Source organism: Carassius auratus, chromosome 19 (assembly GCF_003368295.1).
Source record: "Carassius auratus strain Wakin chromosome 19, ASM336829v1, whole genome shotgun sequence".
In the NCBI taxonomy this organism is placed as follows: Eukaryota; Metazoa; Chordata; class Actinopteri; order Cypriniformes; family Cyprinidae; genus Carassius; species Carassius auratus.
The window spans coordinates 26242708-26264496 of NC_039261.1; the positions used below are offsets into that span (position 1 = coordinate 26242708).

At 34.8% G+C, this 21789-nt stretch overlaps 2 protein-coding genes across 2 annotated transcripts; both read left to right on the forward strand.

The window, feature by feature from the left end:
- Nucleotides 1–541: 541 nt before the first annotated feature.
- LOC113119994 (protein S100-A1-like) lies at nt 542–1475 on the forward strand. The gene is made up of 3 exons (XM_026289791.1): nt 542–683; nt 761–920; nt 1040–1475. Exons 2-3 carry the CDS (start codon nt 780–782, stop codon nt 1205–1207), a joined length of 309 nt encoding a protein of 102 aa, XP_026145576.1. The 5' UTR covers nt 542–683; nt 761–779; the 3' UTR covers nt 1208–1475.
- A 1982-nt stretch (nt 1476–3457) lies between these two features.
- On the forward strand, nt 3458–17482 carry LOC113119993 (sorting nexin-27-like). The gene is made up of 13 exons (XM_026289790.1): nt 3458–3843; nt 7467–7698; nt 7794–7986; nt 8973–9037; nt 9114–9218; nt 9301–9379; nt 10568–10731; nt 11110–11199; nt 11807–11956; nt 12070–12198; nt 12325–12384; nt 12469–12517; nt 14841–17482. Exons 1-13 carry the CDS (start codon nt 3557–3559, stop codon nt 14906–14908), a joined length of 1671 nt encoding a protein of 556 aa, XP_026145575.1. The 5' UTR covers nt 3458–3556; the 3' UTR covers nt 14909–17482.
- Nucleotides 17483–21789: the final 4307 nt, after the last annotated feature.

The window sequence follows — 21789 nt, forward strand, 5'->3', positions numbered from 1 at the left end:
TACAGAACAGCATTTATTTGAAATATAAATCTTTTGTAACATTATATATGTATTTGCTGTCTCCTTGCTAAATTTTTTTATTAGGCTATTTGTTTTAATTATCCCAAAGTTTTGGATAGTAGTGTATTACAGATAAATAAATAATAATAATAAAGCAAAAACTGTTTTCAACATAATAATAAGCACTGTTTTTTGAGCACCAAATCAGCATATTGATGATTAATGATTTCTGAAGGATCATGTGACACTGAAGACTAAGAGTAATGATGCTGAAATTTTTTTTTTTTTAAATATAGTCTAAAAAAAACTTTTATTCGGCAAGTATTTTTATAATATTACTGTTTTTACTGTAATTTTTATCAAATAATTGCAGACTTCTTTCAAAAACATAAAAACAATCGTAATTATTCCAAACTTTTGACTGCTAGTAAAATATGTTTTACATATTTGTACAATTTCAGGTGTTTCATCCTTTAAGTATAATATTACCGTGCTCCATTGAGTCATGCAGTCTATAGAACACACAATGTCCACATAACTCATTCACTAGGTATGCTGTGCTGTAATCAGTGTATTGCTCAACTTCCCCTGATAAGACCTTCTCCTGCCCATGGGCTCGGTCATATAAAGTGTTGAGAGAGATAGCCAGAATCTCTCAAATTCTTCAGTCAGACACCCAAACGGTAAGCTCTTCATTCTGATGTTAAGCCTTTTGAATGCACTGTTAAGATCAGTTGTGTTAATATTAGATTCATATTAGCTTTCTACAGTGAGCAGCCATGCCATCCGAGCTAGAGACCGCCATGGAGTCCCTCATCATGGTTTTCCACCGCTACGCTGGAAAAGAGGGCAAGACCGGCACCCTGACCCGCCGTGAACTCCGAACCCTGATGGAGAACGAGCTCTCTGGGTTTCTCAAGGTGAAGAACTTCTCTCACAAATGCTAGAGTTCTGGTCTCCTCTCTTTCATTTTCCAAGAAAAGAGAATCTAGGCTAAATCTCTCATTTATCAAACTTCTTTTACTCTCTTTCGCCCCAGTCTCAGAAGGATCCGACCACCATAGACAGAATTATGAAGGACTTGGATGCCAATGGAGATGGGGAGGTGAACTTTGAGGAGTTTGTGTCTTTGGTTGTGGGTTTGTCCATCGCTTGTGAGGCGTGCTATAGAATGCAGTTGTTGAAGAAGACACCGAGCTGGAAATGAAGGGGGAAATTATCCATGCAGACAAACTGTAAAGTTGATCCCGTTGTCTATTAAAATATCTGATTGTTTTTTATTTTTATTTTGAGTTTGTGTTTGTGTGTACATCAGTAACGGATGAAAACCATAAAAACTTCTTTCGCTGGTAGGTTAAAGTACAGTGGGTGTGTATGACTCTTTGGCCTACAGATAGTATTCTTTGAGCTTTACACTGTCTGTACTGAAAGCAAATGTTTGTATTTAAAATAAAGCTTTAAAATATTAAATCGTCTTCATGTGCAAAATTTTATATTTAAAATGTCTCTTCAGTTATGCCAAGTATGATCATATCCTGCAATTTTTGGTACTCTCTAAATCATTGTTACAATACTTTTACTAGGGTGTCAATCCAAGTTGTTAATGATTACAATGTAACCAAGGCTGCATAAAAATAAAAATAAATAAAAAGAGAGAGAGTTATAGAAGCTGAAACTCAATAATCCTTAGTCAGGGACAGGGTAGTGCCATATTTCATTTTTTGACAAAACTTAAAAAACAAGGTTATAAGGAACAGAAGCACAGTGAATTTAATAGGATTAACCGAATGTTTAGCTAATGAATTATTTTTCTGTAGACAAAAACTCCATAAAATGGTTGTGAAAATTGCACAAAATGAACAAAATGATGCATACATACATTTTACTTTGTCCAGTTAATTTTTCTGCAAAGTACAGAGTCATCATTTTATATAAGATGAATGAAAATTACAGTACAGTATATGTTGTCATTAGTCACAGCAAGTAAAGCTACAGGAACTATTTCTTGCTTATGTTTAAAGAAACCTGTAATTTTGTGGCTTCCTTGTGGTCATTTAATTTTCTATATTAGTGTAGCATTTTAGTATCCATAATATATAATCTTACATAATATGTACTTTTACAACTATTAATACTAGTGCTACTATTACTATAATAATAATAAATATGAATTAAAAGAAAATAAAATTAAGCCTCCGCTGCCACAAGACAAATATGCATGATCAGATAATTTGACCACAGCACATTGCCAAATCATCACAGTCTTGCTTCCTTACACAGGGCTTTGCCAAGGTCGCTAATTTTCAGACAGTTGCCACCTTGTTTGTCCTGCTAAAAATACAAATAGCAAACCTCTCCAGTCAGCAAAACCAAATAATCCCAACTGCAAACAATGTTTGGAATGTTTCCTTGTGAGCCACAAGGGGGCAGAAAAGAGCCATACTAGGATACTGACATGCACTCTGCAGTCATGAATAGAAAAAATAAAATAAAATAAAATATAGCTGTGGTAACAAATAGCTACACTAGATGTCACTCTAGCTTTTTAATTCCATAAACCCAATACAGAGATTATGAATGTCATATTTTTTTTCTCAATGTTGCTTTTTTCAAAGGTATGTTGCTGTCAGAATTTCTGTAATGTTATGACGCTTTATCATTATTTTAGACAACACATCACCATCAAATGGTCAAAATACAACAACTGTTCTTACTAATGAGTGACTGAGCATAAAATAAAGAGGAAATTAGGGCTAATTTACTCTTGTAAAATATGGTTAAATTTACTCCTCTGATTTGACCTTCTACCCAAAGTCATTATGTAGTTATAATACATTAGGTTAAAACATACATGAAGAAAAAAAATAACAAAAAATCTGAAAATGGCAAATAAATAAATACATTTACAAAATGTTTGGTCAAAAGTATGACAGCTTGCCCCGACATGTGAAACATATTCTTGCCTTGAAAACATTGTTAAAATCTGAAAATAATAACAAATCTGAAAATGAAGTCAAATCTGAATCTGAGAGTGGATATTTGTATTTGTATTTCAGAATGTATGTCAGTGTGGTTGTATTAAGTTCAATTGATTACACAACAGCTTAAATAAAATGACGTCATAAAAATAGTATTTTTTGGAGAAGAATTTAAAAAAAATAATGAACTAGGTGTCTGAAACCAATTGTAATTAATACTATTAGTGACAACTATCCCCGCTCCCTTTTTATATTGCATTCTGTTCTGGTATCTTATGTTACTTTTTATAATTAGCTATGGTAAACTTGTATCGCTCTGGTAGTAGCTTCTACTCAACTAACTTTCATTTGTGTCTTGTAAATGTATAGCTACAGGATATCCTCTTATAATTCCCCGAAACAATCTGAAAGGCTCCACAGAGGCTCTCTGGCCCCATCTAAAGACACCGGACACAGTCTGTGAGGGAAAGTGAAAGAGGTCTTGTGATGGTTGGGCGGGTCACGCGTACTGTATTTCTGGCTTGTTGTTTTGAAGGCCTACGGGAGGAGAGGGGGGTAAAAAAAAAACCGAGTTAAAGATGGCGGAAATCGAGGGAGATGAGACTGCTCGGCCCGCAGCAGCGCCCCGCGTTAACGGCTCTGGTAACCAGACCCCGACCATGGTGACCTCGGGTCCGCGTATGGTTCGGATCGTGAAGTCGGAATCGGGATACGGATTCAACGTCCGCGGTCAAGTGAGTGAAGGCGGCCAGCTGCGGAGCATTAACGGGGAGCTGTACGCTCCTCTCCAGCATGTCAGCGCCGTGTTACCCGGGGGTGCGGCGGACCGGGCCGGTATAGTGAAAGGAGACCGAATACTAGAGGTGTAAGTCTTTCATTTTCCACTTTATTACTCATTTTAGGCTAGAAATCAGCACGGCTTTGCTGTCAGTCTGTTTGACAAAGCGCACTGGTGGCTTGACGTTGTTTTTATACGTTAGCCGAGGGATCTGTGGACTTGTTCAAGCTTTCGTGGCCGTGCATGCCAACACATCCCTGCTAATACTGTACAAGAACAGATCGTTATTATGTAAGGCTTGAGCAGATAACGCGTCCTGGGAAGTTCTCAAACGCTGAACGGTTGTTGTGCAACAGGATCATTGGTTTGGTGTTCAATAATTGTGTGTGGCTCCGTTGAAGCTTATGTGTGGCTGGCTGCATCCAGAAGAGTCTCGCGCTCGGTGACTTGTTGATACGAGAATGATGCATGATCACAGCATGCTGTCATATCGATCTCTTATCACTGATGCAGCAGATAAATGCAGTTCCCGTCACGTTCGCATCCTAAACTGTGCTTGATTTTAATATACGGTGCCCTGGGAAGTGCATAATTGATCATTTTAAAAAGTAAGCAGTCGAATTGTGTTCAGTAAATGGCGAAATAATGCACCTATAATAGCCAATGAGATTACATAAAATTGATGCATTTAAAGAAACACATATTTTACATGATATTTAGTGATAAGTATCCCAATGTATTGGCCACTTTGAGATGTCAATTTTCCTGCTTTTAATAGAGCTTCACTTGTGGCAATTCCAACAATCTTAAAAATGAATGAAATTGTTTTAGTAAATATTATATATATATATATATATATGCATGCAACTTTGATGCCAAAGGTATATTAACTAATATATATATTTATTTATTTATTTATATATATACATATATATATATATATATATATATATATATATATATCAGTATTATATTGGCTGCCATGCTTGTTTTTGGCATTTCATGTCAACCATAAAATAATAGCCTATTTGCTTAAACTTCACCAAAGAATATATGAAAATTCATAAAATATGTCTGTAATTAATTCATTGAATTTTTACTATATAATAATATTTGTGTAGTGGTGTAATGTGCAATATTTATTGCATTGAGCAACTGTGTGAACCCTGAGAACAGTTTTAAGGAAGTATCTTCTTTCAGTGAATATTTTGCAGACGCTGTACATTGCATATTAATTCATAAGCTGCATTATGCATGTATAGTGCCACGCCGCTGGCCATAATTAGTCATTGGAGGTGTCACAGGTAACGTGATCAGCATTAAAAAATTAGACGTATTGGGGTCAATGTTTTATCTTCTGGGAAATTCAGGAGTTGAATAAGGCTTCATAAGGGCTGTAGTCTTCATAATGTCAATAAACTCAAATGTTAGTGGTGAACTGTTGCCTTCTTCGCTCAGACCACTTCCCCCAGACACTCTTTATCACCTGAACTTGATATGCAGTGCGGTCATCTAATTTGTGTGTAGTAGATAAACTCAAGGCATGTGGATGTAAACAATGAAATCGCTTGTGTGTTACACACTAGTGCAAGGAGAGTGTATTTCTATTATTATTCAGTTTTCTCTATAAAAATGATGCTGAACTATTTCATACTTCTTTTTATCGCTTATTGTTCTCTTTAAAACATAACTTTTATTCACATTGAGCATGATCTGATTCGATGTTTCTAATTTTATCCCATGTTGACTTATATTACATTCATTGAAAATGTCATGAAAACATTTACCCCTCCCTGAAAGGAAGGAAATGCGAAGTGTTCTTAGGGACATGAAGGTTGTTACTGAGCCTCGGTCAAGTTTACTTAAAGGGACAACCTAGTTCAACCAAAAATGAAAGTTCTGTCATTAATTATTCACCTTCATGTCGTTCCAAACCTGTAAGACCTTCGTTCATCTTCAGACACAAATTAAGATATTTTTGATGATTTCCGAGAGCTCTCTGACCTCCCATAGACAGCAAGGATCCTTACATGATAAATGCTCAGAAATGTAGCAAGGACAACGTTAAAATAATCCACGTGACATCAGTGGTTCAACTGTAATTTTACAAAGCTACGAGAATGCTTTTTTTTGTGCAAAGAAAACAAAAATAACAAATTTATTCAACAATTTGTCTCCTCCGCATCACCCTATAATGTCATTTTGGAGAGTATCACATACGTAAACAACAACGTATGCAGTGTATGTACGCTTTGATCTGAATGTAAACTAAGCAGTCTATTAGCGTAAGGAGGGAGTAAATGACAGCAAAAGTAACATTTTTGGTGGACTGTCTCTTTAAATGTTGCATCTAGACCGTTTTAAAGAATCTAACTAGGGATTTGGGATAATAATAGTGAACTGGAGTTTCCAAGATTTGATTTATTTATTTTTGTAGTGTTTTAACATGATCTTTTTTCTGTCTGGAAATGTTCCTAAAATGTAAAAGGTTTCATCAGCCCAAGGCTGATTTCCTGAGGAACTCCTTTGAGGAAGAAGGAGTGGGTTCATAAACCCAAGTTTATTTATGAGCGTTGAGCTGTTTTTCCATTTAGTTTTGGTGAGTGTCTCTCCAGTCCTCAGTTCAATAATATAAACATGAATACGTTTAAGAAGGAAAATAAAATGAATGTGGTGTGTTTACAGTAGCCCTTATCAATATTTCACTTGAACAGTTCGCAGTGCTTCCAGTCTGAAATGAGGAAGTGTAGAGTAGGGAATGATTGCAGTCTCTAGCTGGTCATGTGAATGTGAATGTCATGTTACACAACTGCTTGTTCCTGTTCCAAACTCATTATTCGCCATTCTCAAGTTTTCAAGCACGTGATTTTATATGACACCTTGGCATAAGAGAGCATATCTTAAAAAGGACCTAAGTGTTCCATTTTATGTTTTTGTGTTCGTTTTAAACAAAGTGTTCCTATTGTACAATAATATTTTAATAATGTTGGGGATATAAATCAGTCATTCCTGAAGAGTTTTTGATTTATATAATCAAATCATTGATGGATTTATGTCTGTGGTAGTGTATAGAAGGCTGGCCTGTCAGCTCTGTCTGCCCCATTGTGTCCCGTCATGAAATATACAGCCTCTCTCCATCTGTCTCATGGGTTATGAATTAGTGATGGTGGTTATAAGTGATGGGCAGGTGGCATGTGCTTTCTCTTTCATTGTTGGTGGGCTCATATTATTAATTCATAACTCAATGGAGATCCCAATGAACCTTTATGAACTGAAAAACTCTGTAAACCAAACAGCTGAAAAAAAAAAAAAAACAACAACAAAACAAAAAAACTAGAACTATAGACTTAAAGAAAAAAGCTCCTTGGTGCAGATGTCTAATTAAAACTGTATGGTAAAGTGACAGTTAAACATATAAAATAAATATATCGCATCAAATCAGCATATTAGAATGATTTCTGAAGGATCATGTGACACTGACGCCTGGAGTAAGGCCTGAAGATTCAACTTTGCCATCACGAAAAAAAATTGCATTTAAAAAATATTAAAATAGGACATATTTATATTTCACAATTTAGTTGTTTTGACTGTAACACAAACGCAGCTCTAGAGGGCGTAGAGAGACTTCTTTCAAAAGCATGAAAAAATCGTCCGCATCTTAATTTTTCACCCCTGTAACATGACACATTTTTTTTGCATCTCTCCTGCAGTAACGGGGTGAGCGTGGAGGGGGCGACGCACAAGCAGGTGGTGGATCTGATCAGGGCTGGAGAGAGGGAGCTGGTGTTGACCGTGCTCTCTGTGCCGGCACAGGAAGCAGACGGACTTGAAGGAGGCGAGGAAAGCGCCGTGCAGCCCAATTACGACTACAGCGACAAGCAGGCCGTCCCCATTTCAATCCCCACATACAAACATGTGGAACAGCACTCGGAGAAGTTTGTGGTGAGTCGTGTGGAAAGACACGAAAGCTTTTTACTTTTTGGCTATTGTTCGGTGTTGATAATCTTTCTGATCTGCTCTTGCTCCTCCTGTCTTAGGTGTATAATGTGTACATGTCGGGCAGACAGCTGTGTTCGAAGCGTTACAGGGAGTTCGTGATTCTTCATCAGAACCTGAAGAGAGAGTTTTCCAACTACAATTTCCCAAAGCTTCCAGGGAAATGGCCCTTTTCTCTGTCTGAACAGCAGCTGGACGCTCGGAGGAGGGGGTTGGAGGAATACATGGAGAGAGGTGAGACAGAGGATGTCAAACGTGTCAAATTAACCTCGGGCCTTTAATTCTTATGCATTATTTTTTTATTACAATCATGAAAAATATGCAAGGGTTGAAAAAATAAATGCTGGTCTTGTTTGCAATGTGTCCTTGTCCCATTCACCCTCTTATTTCCACCAAAAATGCAATTAAACTCCCACCAACTTTCTACTTTTAACTATATGACTGTTTAATAAAATAACATTTAATTTAATGCACTAATATATTTATTTATTTATATATATATATATATATATTACACATGTATGTACAAATATTTTAAATATAAAGGTTATTTAATACATTTTATAAATTACAATATATATATATATATATATATATATATATATAGATATATATATATAGATATCCACTAAATATATTATATTGAAAATGAATTAATTTGAAACTGCATATGGGTTTTAATAAAACGAATAATAATTTAAGAAATTTTTATAAATAAGGTTTATAAGTTAATTTTACAATATATTTTAAATCTCTCAAACAGAATTGTAGATAATCAGCATTCTATTACCTTTATGATTTACACACAGATGTATTTACATTTATTCATTTAGCAGAATGAATAAATTGAATAAATTAACAAAAACAAAAAAAGAGCAATGAAGTATAAGTGCTATAAAAAGTCTCAGTTAGCTTTTTCCTTTTGGTGGGGACTAGGGAGTGACCTGGACATTTAATTAAAAATGTATTTATTTTTTTATTTTTAATTTTTTTGTCAGACTCTCTTGATTTTACAAGGTGATCAATTTTTATTGCAGTATTTATTTTTATTGCACATGATTTGTATGGCTTTGGTTTTGTCCTCTCTCCACTAAGCCACTATGAAAGTGGTTTTGCACGCTTGTTTACAGAGACTTTGTGATACATGCATGTGCTATGAAATGCACTTCTCTCTATAAATATATATCCTGTTTTTCTCTCTGTCTGTCGATATGTTTCAGTGTGTTCAGTGCGGGTCATTGGTGAGAGTGACATTATGCAAGAATTCCTGTCTGAATCGAATGAGGTAAGTCCAGTATGTGTGTGCAAACGTAAATAGCTTTGGCCAAAAACAGCATTTCATCTTGTGTCTTGTGTTAAAGAACAACAACGGCATAAGTGATGTCGAGCTACGAATAGCACTGCCTGATAAAACCACAGCTTCAGTAAGAGTAAGAAAGAACAGCACCACTGACCAGGTCTACCAGGTAAAATATCATATTCAAATATCAAATGACCTCAAGAGAAGCTCATCCTAGTCATAAATCATCATATCCCCCTCTCTTCTAGGCTCTTGTCATAAAGGTTGGGATGGACAGCATCATGGCCAGTTACTTTGCTCTCTTTGAAGTTATTAACCACTCGTTTGGTGAGGAATTGCTCCATTTTCCTTCAAGCATTTATGTTTTGAATCAGTTTCGGACACTTAGGTTAAACTAAACTGTGGAAATCAGTTGACCTTGTTATGAAGTCAAAAGTAATTGTATTTATGATTCTTATTAAGAGCAATTAAACTGCCACTTTGTGATACCTTCTTAATCAAACAAACAAACCTGTATTTTTGACCCAGCTGGCAAGATCAGATAAGGTGCTACCTAGCCTTGTTAATGAATCGTGAACAGAACAAATTTAAGTGTAAATCTTTTGCAAAAACCTTTACATAGATTTAGAGAACATAGCTTATATGTACGTTTAATGTATTTCTATCATGAAAACTCTTGGAAGATTTTCGATGGGGTAATCTGTCGGTTTCTGTTCGAAATAAAATTATTTTGCTAACCACACTGGCAGATTACTTTGCTTGTTCTAAACAAAGTTACTTGATTTTCACTTGTTTTTCTAAAAACAAGACAATAATTTTTCCTTTTCTAGAAAATCCTTCTTGATTTTAAGAATTTTTTGACATTTTGGCTGGAAACAAGACACAAAATCTTAGTAAGAAAAGCATTTTTTGCAGTGTATACAGGTGGAGCTGGGGAAGGTGGGGGGTTGTACAGGAACTCTGAAAGCCTGCTTCGAAATGGTCTAGTGGATGCTCACCAGCCATTAAAATGATTTTTGTTTTTTGTCTGTAAATATTGCACATGGTTATGCCACTTGATGGCTAAATAGTTTTAAATATCAAATATAGTGTAGAAGCATAACTAGCGTGGGGCTTTTAAGATTCCCACTATTGCTAGTTATACGATAGCTTTGTGTGTTGAACTAGACTAGATCATTGAGACAGAGCATCATTTAATGAATTAGTTTGTGAAACTGGGTTAGCTAATTCATAGAAAAGATCCAACTCAAGGCTGTTTATTTGAATATTAAAAAAAAATTATATATATTTATTCTTGTGATGTCAAATATTAATTTTCAGAAATATTTATTATTTTTACTAATGTTGAAAACAGTTCTTTGATAAATCCAAAAAAAAAAAAATATATATATATATAGATATAGATATATAATTAGAGTGAATTTTCAGTGAATTGCAAGCTTTAATTTTGTTCATCATACAAAGCTGCTGACTAAACTGTTCTGAAAATCTCTCTCTGTTTTTCTGTGATGTCAGTGCGCAAATTGGCTCCTAATGAGTTCCCGCACAAGCTCTATGTTCAGAACTACACCTCTGCCGTGCCCGGGACGTGTCTCACAATGCGGAAGTGGCTCTTCAGCACACAGGAAGAGGAACTGCTTCGGGACAACCCTCTTGGCCTGCACTACTGCTTCCATCAGGTCAGTCCCGACGGCTTTAACCAATGCTTTATTGTCACTTCTCTCCTTCATTGCAAATTAAATTAATATAGTGTCTCCAGACTTTTAAAACGTTCATGACGGACTCTTTGAAACTAAAACAATGAGGACAAACACATTACAATACATTCAGACTATAGACAGCACAGATGGACTTTGTACAGCTCGCAGGGTTTCTTGTAAATGTCTCACCTGCTCATTTACATTTTATTCAACATATTTGTATAGCTGAAGTCATATAAGGTGCCTCTAAAACAAATTCATGTTTTTTTTTTCAAACAGCTATTCAGCTGAGCCTCATATAATCATATCAGTCAGAGCTGGTCATCTTTCACATTTGTTTTTTTTTTTTTTTTTCAGGCACAGGATGATGTGAAGAAGGGCTTCATTAAAGCAGAGGATAAAGCGTACCAGCTGCAAAAACTAGCAGAACAGAGAAAGATGACAACGGTCTCTCATACTTTATCCATCATAAAATGCTGCATAGAAATGCTATTTATCTTTTTGTTAACCTGGCAACAGGCCACGCTTCACCTCAAAATCAAATAAAAATTATAATAAAACAAAATCACAAATTAAAACATTTTGCAGGCAGTTTATTTTCATTTAAAAATTCATATTAAAGCATAAAATAACTTTCTCATTAATTTAAAAATACATATTAAATGGCACAAAGTATTATTTATACACTATTTATGTTTTTATTGATATTTTGAATATTCAAAAAAAAAATAAGTTCTAGTAATTCAATGTTTTTGTAATTTTTAGTTAAGTATTTTACATTTATTAATTGTGATTGATTGATAATTGTAGGACTTCATCTAATTAATTTTCTTAAATATAACAAATTATAATAATGTATAAAATGTACACATATTTTTGTTTTAGTTAACAACACTAGGTACAAAACATGTTTTTTTTTTTGTTGTTGTTTTTTTATGAGTGAATGTGACCTGGACTCTTTTGCTTTTTGTCACAAAGCACAATCAATTAATAACATGGGAAAAGATGTTGGTTTTAACATACATAAACAATTGTGTGTGCTTGTTTTCTTCAGTATCTGAGTCTTTTGCGCTCATGTGAGGGATATAATGAGGTGATGTTCCCTCACTGTGCATGTGACTCAAGGAGGAAAGGTCATGTGATCACAGCCATCAGTATGAAGCATTTCAAACTGCACGCCTGCTCAGAGGACGGCACTCTTGAGGTGAGCAAATGAATGTTTTATTTGCCTCAATACATATTAAAGCATATCACCAAATAGTGTGAGAACGTGTTTGGTTTGTTTGCCCCTTGTAATAGTTTATCTGTGACTCACAGAATCAGGTGATCGTCTTCGAATGGTCAGAGATGCAGAGATGGGACACCGATGAAGAGGGGATGGCCTTCTGTTTTGAATATGTGCGTGGAGAAAAGAAACCTCGCTGGGTCAAAATATTCACTCCTTATGTAAGTCACCCAAACATTAGAATTAGAGTTTTATTATTTACCCGCTGAATTTATGTTTATGATTATGTAGAACATTTTGAACCGAAATAATCCCTGAATTGTGTGTGCCTGTGTTCCCTTCTCCAGTTTAACTACATGCACGAGTGCTTTGAGAGGATTTTCTGTGAGCTCAAATGGAGGAAAGAGGTATAAATGACTTGCATTATAACTTGAGTTTCTTTACCTTTCTTGTCATTTGTTATTAATGAGTTTCTTTTTGATATGTTAAAGGTTGAAGACGAGGCCTCGGACAAAGGCAATAAAAACTGTAGTAATAATGGTAAGAAAACCTTTTGCCCTCATTTTATCACACACACACACACACACACACGTTAATGGGATTTTTGGGAGTGTACTCATGTGATGACCATACTCACACTTAAACCTAAATTGCTGGTTCAATCATATCAAGGACAGAGTCACATGTCAATGCATCGAATGAACGCTGCACCTTCTCGAAAGATCACATAATGGAAATGTATTCCTTTATTATGTAAAACAAAATGCAGGAAATGGATTTATTCAGCACTGTAGGCTAGCACTGATTGGAAATATTCCAGCAAATATGCTTTTGATTATTGAACACTGTTTTATTCATTGAGCGAATAATAAATTGGCATATTTTAATTGTGCTTGTGTTTCAACAGAAGTGAATGTGAAATTAATTATACATTAAATATTAATATTTTTCTGTACCACATTTATAATAATAGATGTATATCAATTTGATAATATATTCATTTACTTTTATATTAATTCAAATATAAAGAATGAAATCTAAATTATTTAATTATATATTTCAATGTAAAGATAATTATAAGTAACTTATTATTTAAAGAAATATATATATATATATATATATATATATATATATATATATATATATATATATATATATGTATATATATATATATATATATATATATATGTATATATATATATATATATGTATATATATATATATGTATATATATGTATATATATATAAATCAATATTTTTTTCTAATATGAAGTATAATATATATTAAATAATCTTTCCATTTTAAAATATTTTTCTATAATCTATCAAAATTATAATGTGAATGTACATATATATTTGTAAATATGAAGGTTATTTAACGCATTTTGTTATACATTATATTTTATTATAAATATAAATTATTTATAAGTGCTTACAAATTTAATACTATAATTGAATTTTTAAATGTAAAAAATATATTCATTAATTTTTATTATTAAAATTACAATACATATTTTATTTATTTTATGTATTTACTAGGGGTGTAACGGTTCACAAAATTCACGGTTCGGTTCGATACGATACACTGATGTCACGGTTCGGTTCGGTTCGGTTCGATACGTTTTAGATACAGCAAAATGTAAAAACATCTCAACTTTTCAGAATGCCGCAAGCGCACCGCGGGTCATGTGACAAGAACCAACCAATCAGCTTCATCCTTTCCCGTAACAAGGTTGAGAGCTCAGCCAAGATGAAGGAACAGCTGATCATAGTTGTATATGGATTGCAATTTTGAAATAAATTCAGTAGCAGAGCTACTGCAAGCGATTTTTAGAGCTGCAAATCCATTTATCCTTCGCTGAAATTTCCACGTCTCATGGAGAGAGCACGTCATTGTTGCTTAGCAAAGACAGACGCCTCAGGAGAAAGACGCGCTTAGCGTTTTCCACGCGTTTTTAGGCACGATATGTGAACGGCCCCTAAGGCGCTCGCTCACTCAGCACGCGCTGAAGGCTCGTTGCAAAATGTCTAATGCATTTAACAGACCAGAAATATAAGATCCTAAAATAACCAACAGGTCTGGTGTTTGGGTTGGATTCCCTGTAAGCTAGTGTCTAAATGCTGCAGGGATAGTTTGCTGCGTGCATGTTTCTCCTTTTTTTCGTCTTTTCCCAGATAGTACTGACGCATATATCCCAGATATTCCCGCTGGTTTTTTTTTTTTTTTTTTTGTAATCCCGCTGGTGTACCCTGTCATGTTGCAGATGCGACATACCGTTGTTTTTTTATCCACCACTCTCTTGCCATCACCATTATAGCTTAAAGGGAATCCAAAGTGCACCCAAACACCAGACCTGTTGGTTATTGGAGGATCTTCTCATTTCTAGTCTGTTAAACGCATTGGCTATTTTGCAACGAGCCTTCAGCGTGTACTGAGTGAGCGAGCGCCTGCTGAGTAGCCTAACATAAACATATAAGATGGTGTTTTTTTCTTCTTCGGGAGTGTCAGGGGCGTTGCCTGTTACGTTGTTTGGGTTATTGGGCTACCTTGTTGAACGCATATCATTATATTTCTTTCTCTCTCTCTTTTTTTTTTTTTTCAAATATAATTAATTACTCCAACGAACCGTTCGGTATACATAATGCGTACCGCGTACCGAACCGAAAGCGTCGTACCAAACGGTTCAATACGAATACGCGTATCGTTACACCCCTAGTATTTACTTTTAAACATTTATATACAGTATAACGGATGTCTTCTGTCATTAGAGTGTAGATGTGATTATAAACTTGGTGGGAAAGCAGAATTTAATAAATTCTTTTAATTGTTGAGTAAAGCTAATGAAATGATTCTGTACTGCAGATTACCTCTCGCCACTGGAGCAGCAGAAGGGATGGCGCCACCTAGGGGGCGAGATCGCCACTTCCTAAAACTCCCCTCTAGAGCCTCTGTGGAATTGCGCTGGATCATCACACTAAAGCAGACCATAATGACCATCTTACCATGGCAACACCCTAGCGACGCCATACCAACCATGTTTCCCACGGAGACAAAAGTGTGCCTTTCAGATGCAGAGCGTTCCAAATGACAACAACGGCAACGCAAGATGCCATCATCGTGGCAAAAGCAGACGCATAACTATCGCCACGGGGATGTTTCGCACCAACGGGTTCTGCTGTCATTTCATCAATAGATACTTTGAACTCGCACCAGTACATGTAAAATAGCACACAGGACCAGACCTAAAGATCTTCCACGCCATCGGTTTAGAAGGCACGCTCTTCTGTAAGTCTACTTTAGAGCACTGTTATCACCGCAGCAAAGTCACCAATGACCACTTTGTGATTTGAATATCAGGCGCTATCGAAATAAATCAGTATATATGGGAGGGGGGAGTCTTGCCTTAAAAATAAATTTGTGTAGCAAGGTCACCGTAATATGGGATCTTTCTAAAATGATAATGTGATGGCATTATTGCTTAATTTTCCCAGTGTTGCTGAACTAAAATGAGTTCATTTTCATCTTATTCTCCCATTAAAGGAAGAGTTAATACGTGTGTGGGAGCAGTGAGAAGTGTGCGTGTTTGTGTGTGGAGTGACAGGACAGTGTTTATGGACAGGTGTAGTTTATATAAGCGACCTGAAGGGGGCCCCAGCATCAAACACAAGCTGTGCTCAGGAGACAGTTGTGTTTGTTCAGTTTATTTGTTGGTCTCAGAGGAAAGTCTTCATCTGAGTTGGTTTTAGTGTTATTTATTGTTTAAGACTGCAGGGGCTTCCCTTGCTCAGTCATAGAGAGACTACAGCACCACACCGTACCTGCTGACAGGATCTGAAGTGGAAAAACGAGGGATAGATTGAGAATATCAGAATAGTTTTCACAGTGTTTCTGCTCTTATATGGTTTGAGAAAAAAGAACTGAGGCAGCTGGCAATTGCTTTCAAATTCATTTACAAAATCCCCACAGAATGCGAAAATAACAGCCATTTCGTTTTTCAAAGTGGTCTATATTTTTCTTTCTTTTTCTTTTTTTTTTACGCATAAGTAGAGAACCAGGATTAAAATATAGTATAGGCAAAAAGATGGGTCTCACTTGTCACAGGAACAGGCACATTTTGACCATTTTCTTAAAGGAATAGCTCACCTAAAATGAAAATGTACTCACTCTCAGATTGTTTCTTCTTCACTTTTCACTTCACAAGATGTAAATTGATGGACTGGAGTTATTATAATGTTTTTATCAGCTGTTTGGACTCTCATTTTGATGGCACCCATTCACTGCAATGCTTAATTTCTCCCAAACTCGTTAACATTTTGGACGGCCTGAGGGTGAGTAAATATTCATCAAATGTTTATTTTGGGGTGAACTGTTCCTTTAACAGACAAACCTTTACATTCCAGCACAATACAGTGATAAATCGGCGTATCCTCATCCAAATGATTAAGCCACCTTGGCTATGATACCCTGATCAATAAATGAGTTTGTTATATGTGTGTGTGAGTGTGTATTCTGTATCAGATTGCTCTCTGGTTAGAGTAAAGGCTCCAATTATAGCAGCACAGTAGCATCTGTGGTCTAAAGCATATTTACCAAACCTCATTTGGTGTCTCCAGTCCTGATTATTTCTGTATTTGATTAGCTCAGCCAGTTTATCAATGTGAATGAAGAAAAAAAAAACAAGACCTATGTGTGTTAGCTGTGTGTGTAATTTCTCTTTTCGTCAGGAGTGCAGGTGCGACACTTTTTGTGTTGTTTGGAAATGTTAAAAGTGTTCCACCTTGTAATGTTCACCAGCGCGATAAAATATTAATTGTTTGGTCAGTGTTTCTTATTTTGTGTCAATGTGCCAGGGGGAAAAAAAAGAATATGAATGTACCAGAATGTATTTATAACATGGATGATTATTAGCGTTTCTTGGACATTAACTTGAACTGCAACCATTTATGATCATCATAATGCTTCAGTTTAAAACTTAAGACACTAACCAGCTTTTAACCTTCCACTGAGTGTTTTCTTAACATTAGGCCCACCTTGAAAGTATTATTAATGTTTTAAGTGTTTTCCCTAAAATTGTTGTGTCTGGACGATTACTGAAGTTTAATGGCTATATGTCTTTGTTCTGCGCTTCTTCTGTACATTTGACTGCTTATGTGTAATACTGACAGAGTCTTTGAAGCTTTTCTGACTGAAAACATTAATTTATTTTTCTGCTGAATCAAGGGGATTGAAACCAGGCCTTTGCTGTGGTGAGTTTAGAAAGGGGCTTTGTATTGAAAAAGATATAATGCATACGTGAATGAGATGCAGGCATACATTATTATATGTAGCCTAGATAATGGCATAAATTAACAATGTCGGGATACAATAGTTTTATATCTGAAATGTGTGAAGGTTAAACTAACCAGAGTTATAAAACATGAAGAAAAAAACTTTGAAGAAACATCATGTAGGTTAAAACATTGTAACATAATATTTTAAATAAAATGAACTATTGAGAAAAAAAAGTTTGTGCGTTGTTCTTTTTTTTCTCTCTACGTTTTCTTCTTACGTTGTTTTTTAAACAATCTGACCGCTACCCTTTTAACCAATCAGAAATGTTTAAGGCTGTTCTCTGCCAATAGCGTTAGTCTGGGGCGGGACTACTCGTCTTCTTGGCCAATAGAAAATAAGAAGCATATTGGAAATTCGATTTAGAGACGCCGTTAGTTTGTAGTTTGGTTCTGATAATGTCGCACAAATCGCTCACAGCTGTTACTTTTGATAACTGTTCACCTTTATCATCTCAACAACACTTGTCAGACTTAAAAACAGGAACATAGCCTAAACTGCACCTTAAGGTATGTCATATCTGTCAATGCAACATTTCATACTATACTCTGAAATATGTTGTTAAAGTCAAAATGACCTGAAAAGATAGTTAGCCTATTTATGCTTGAGGACAACATAGCACATTTAAGAATTCTTTATTTCCAATAAACAATGAAATAATACAAGAAAACATAATTTGATAAAGAAATCATCCTGTATTCATAGCAATCTCATTGCTGTGATTCTTCTGTATAATTGCCTTTGGAATTAAATACCAACTTATACCCTTGTCTTTCATGCGCATTCACTTGGGAAATAATTTGCCTCAAGCCAGCTAAATATTTGAATGGAATTCCATTTATTTATTATCACAAGAACTCCAGGGATTTAACTAGAGAATTAGCCACACTTAAAGCACGCGCCTGCCTGAACGTCAATATGAACAGAGGGTTCAGCAGGCAGATAATGTTTCAGAAGACCAATTAATATATCATACAAAAAACAGCTTTCAGCAGATAAAAGACAAGGCTGGAACTAGTGCATCATATTACAGCACATATTTGTGCTGTTAACTGAATATTAATGTCTCATCAAGTTAAGTGTAATTGACCAATGCAAAAATAATTGTACTTTTATCCAGAGCCATAAATGAGTATGACATAAATGAATACATGGACACATAAACGTGTTAATTTTAAATTATGTGTGAATAAGAAGTATACAAAATGATATTAAACATTATTAAACATATTGATGCACGAAATTGGTTGTCTGAGACAAACATTAAATATATTATAAACACATGAGAGTGAGAATGAGTGAGAATTTTGTTTCTTCAATGGAAATATTATCCTGGTTAAGAGAAACTATTGAGTATGCAGGTTATTATAATTATAATGTGGTTATTAAACAAAAAAATAAATAAATAACTGTTAAACTAAAATAATATACTGAAAATATTATTTTATATCAGCTAGTTGCTCACAATTCAAACTTTTCTAGTTCATGTATATTTATGTTATTAATGGTCAAGCTCTTCATCCAATTTAGTATGTACTTTGAGTCTTCATAAACAAAGGATTCATGAGCTGGATTTTTTTTTTCTTTTTTTTTTTTTTTTTTGTTATTGAATAAAACAAACACAGTATGAACAGTGTAGCCTGACTCAGTTTTGATGACTCTGACTCATACCAAAGTCCCTTTAAGATTGGGTCACCATATGAGCCATTTTCCCAGGACGTGTCCTTTCCAGGATTTTTATATTGCATACAATATCCAGATTTTGGCTGTTTGTGCTGTGCAGATCGATCATTGTATGACATTTATCAGATTTATCAGAGCTCCTTATGCATTAAAATCACTCTCTTGGTACTTTGGTGTCATACAATGATCGGTGCGCAGCGACGCTTCAAGTTGAATGAACGAACAAACACCGAACATGTACGTGTATTTGCATTGCTTTGATCATTCTCTGTAGATCTCACTTTCTCACACGCCACGATTGGTTGATTATGTAACATACATGCATGTTATTGGTCAAACTACTTTGGATGTTTTAGGTAACATAGAAATCCTGGCAAGGACGCATCCTGGGAAAATGGCTCATATGGTCACCCTACTTTAAGATATTCTATAGTCTTTGCTCATACTGAATTTAGTTTCTGAATCAGCATCTCATTCACTTAATTTTGACAAATTGTCCATATGACAATGATTGAAATAGCTGATCTTCAGCATTACATTATATTTTACACTATTAACACACATGGTGTGCACATAAACATAGGTACTTAAGAGACTTTAGCATGCTCCGCCCTCTATTTACATACATAATTACATCATCATAAAAGCACTGTAAAGTTAGGAGAGATCGAGAATGTAATAAATTGCCATTGCAGGTTCTAAGGATGAAGCTGTCCATGGGGTTAGAGGGAATCAATACTGCTCTAAACTGCAACGATCTGCAGAGGTCAAACTGGATGAAGTGATGGTCCGCTTTACTTCAGATCTCAGCTGTCTGAAGAGTGCATGTGTGTCTGTGCCTGTAAGTGGTTGATGCTTGAGCAATTTGAGTCTGAAGGAGGGACACTGTGCTTAAGAGAGTGCAGTGGTCTCCTAGGGCCACTTGTGGTCACTCCGCTGGACTGAAGGTGTTTTAGTGACCCAAATCAGTGCTAACAAATGCTCCCATGAGACTGCCATGAAAAAAAAGAAACAGGAAGCATTGTCACTGCATCTTTATTTTATTGCTTTTACATGCTACAGTGGTGTTTGCTTTTGTTTTTCCATAGGAATTTTAATAATAATAATGAAAACATTATTAATAATAATGTTTATATTTTAAAAGTATTATTATTTTTATGTTAACATGTAATTAAAATAATATTATTATAATTAATATATAATAATAGTAATGATACTGTTACATATAAGAGCTGTACATATTAAAGTTATGTTATTACTTATAATTATTATTTTAACATGAAAAGGTTCACATTGTAATGTATTATTGTAATTAATAATTCTTATAACATTTTCATTATTATACTTTTATTATTATTACATGTAAAGGTTAACATTGTAAAGTAATGTAATTAATAATTCTTATATTAATTATACCATTTTTATGTTATACTTTTATAATAATTATTATTATTATTGCATGTAAAGGTTCACATTGTAAATATGAATAATTATTTTGTTTATTATAACATAAAACCTTTACAGTTTAAATGATTATTATTACTATTATTAATAAATATTATGATGATAACATGTAAAATGTTTTCATTATTATTTTTACTACTATTATTAAATGTAAAAAAATACAGAAAAATAAAAGCTTAAATTAATCTTTACTTAATTTGATATAATCATAGGATCGTCATTTAATAAATATTATATTCTTTATTTCTTTTTTTATAAATTTTTTTTCTTAACGGTGATAGTCATCTTAATCTTGATCTTAATAGTCATCTCAATTTTTTATTTTTTTTGCAAATAATATTTTCACATTTATAATGTGTAAACCAAATAAATCATAATTGGGGGCTTAAGCATTAAAAAGTAAAAAAAAACCCTGACCTACAGGACACTTGTAAAATTCTCTCACTTACTCATCTTTATGCATTCCTTCCACATTCATTTACAGACCTGCATCTTTATATCATTTTATTTTCCCCCAAACAGCCGCATCCCTTCCTCTCTCTCTCTCTCCCTCTCCCTTGTCATTATTATCGACCGTGCCCATCTTGCCCCGTTAATTAAAAGCCATTGATCGCCAGCTGCACGCCTGCAATATTGTGGACGGCGTCACAGGAAGAGCCATTCAGAGATCAGCCGATATGTGTCAGTGCCTTTAAGAGGGACAATGAATGACACTGGAAAAAAAAAGAACAGACAATTAACAAATTTAGAGAGTAAATATTCATGATTCTTCAAATATGGCTGCCTTTCTTGAGAGCAGATTGCTTGTTATCAACATGCTTCCACCCTGTTACCCTCTTACCTGATAAAGACACATTTATCTGATTTTAAACAGACTTTATGCATTTAAGGCTCATCAAGGATTTAATTTCACATTTTGAGCCCTCATTCCCACTTTCAGTACACATAGTTATATAGTTATAAATCATATAGATCTTTACAGTTACATTCTCCTCTTTATTTCTGACACACTGAGAAGCCAATCTATCAATCTAATAACCACAATGTCGTCATTCATGCTCAAATCCACAATGGTTTTACCTTCACACAAGACTAGCTCTGTCCTTCTCTGGCTCATACACACAATCATCAGCTCTGGCATATCTCTGTGCCATCATCTTTATTTGCCCCACACACACATACACACACACACTCTTATTCCCCTATATCCTCTTTTTCTCCATCTGAGTGAGCACGGTAAATCTGGACAAGTCAATGTGCCAGCGCAGCACATTCACGGAGAGAGGCGAGTGAATTACTCTGGCAGACGAGCCATGGCTGCCGCAGTAATGGCAGA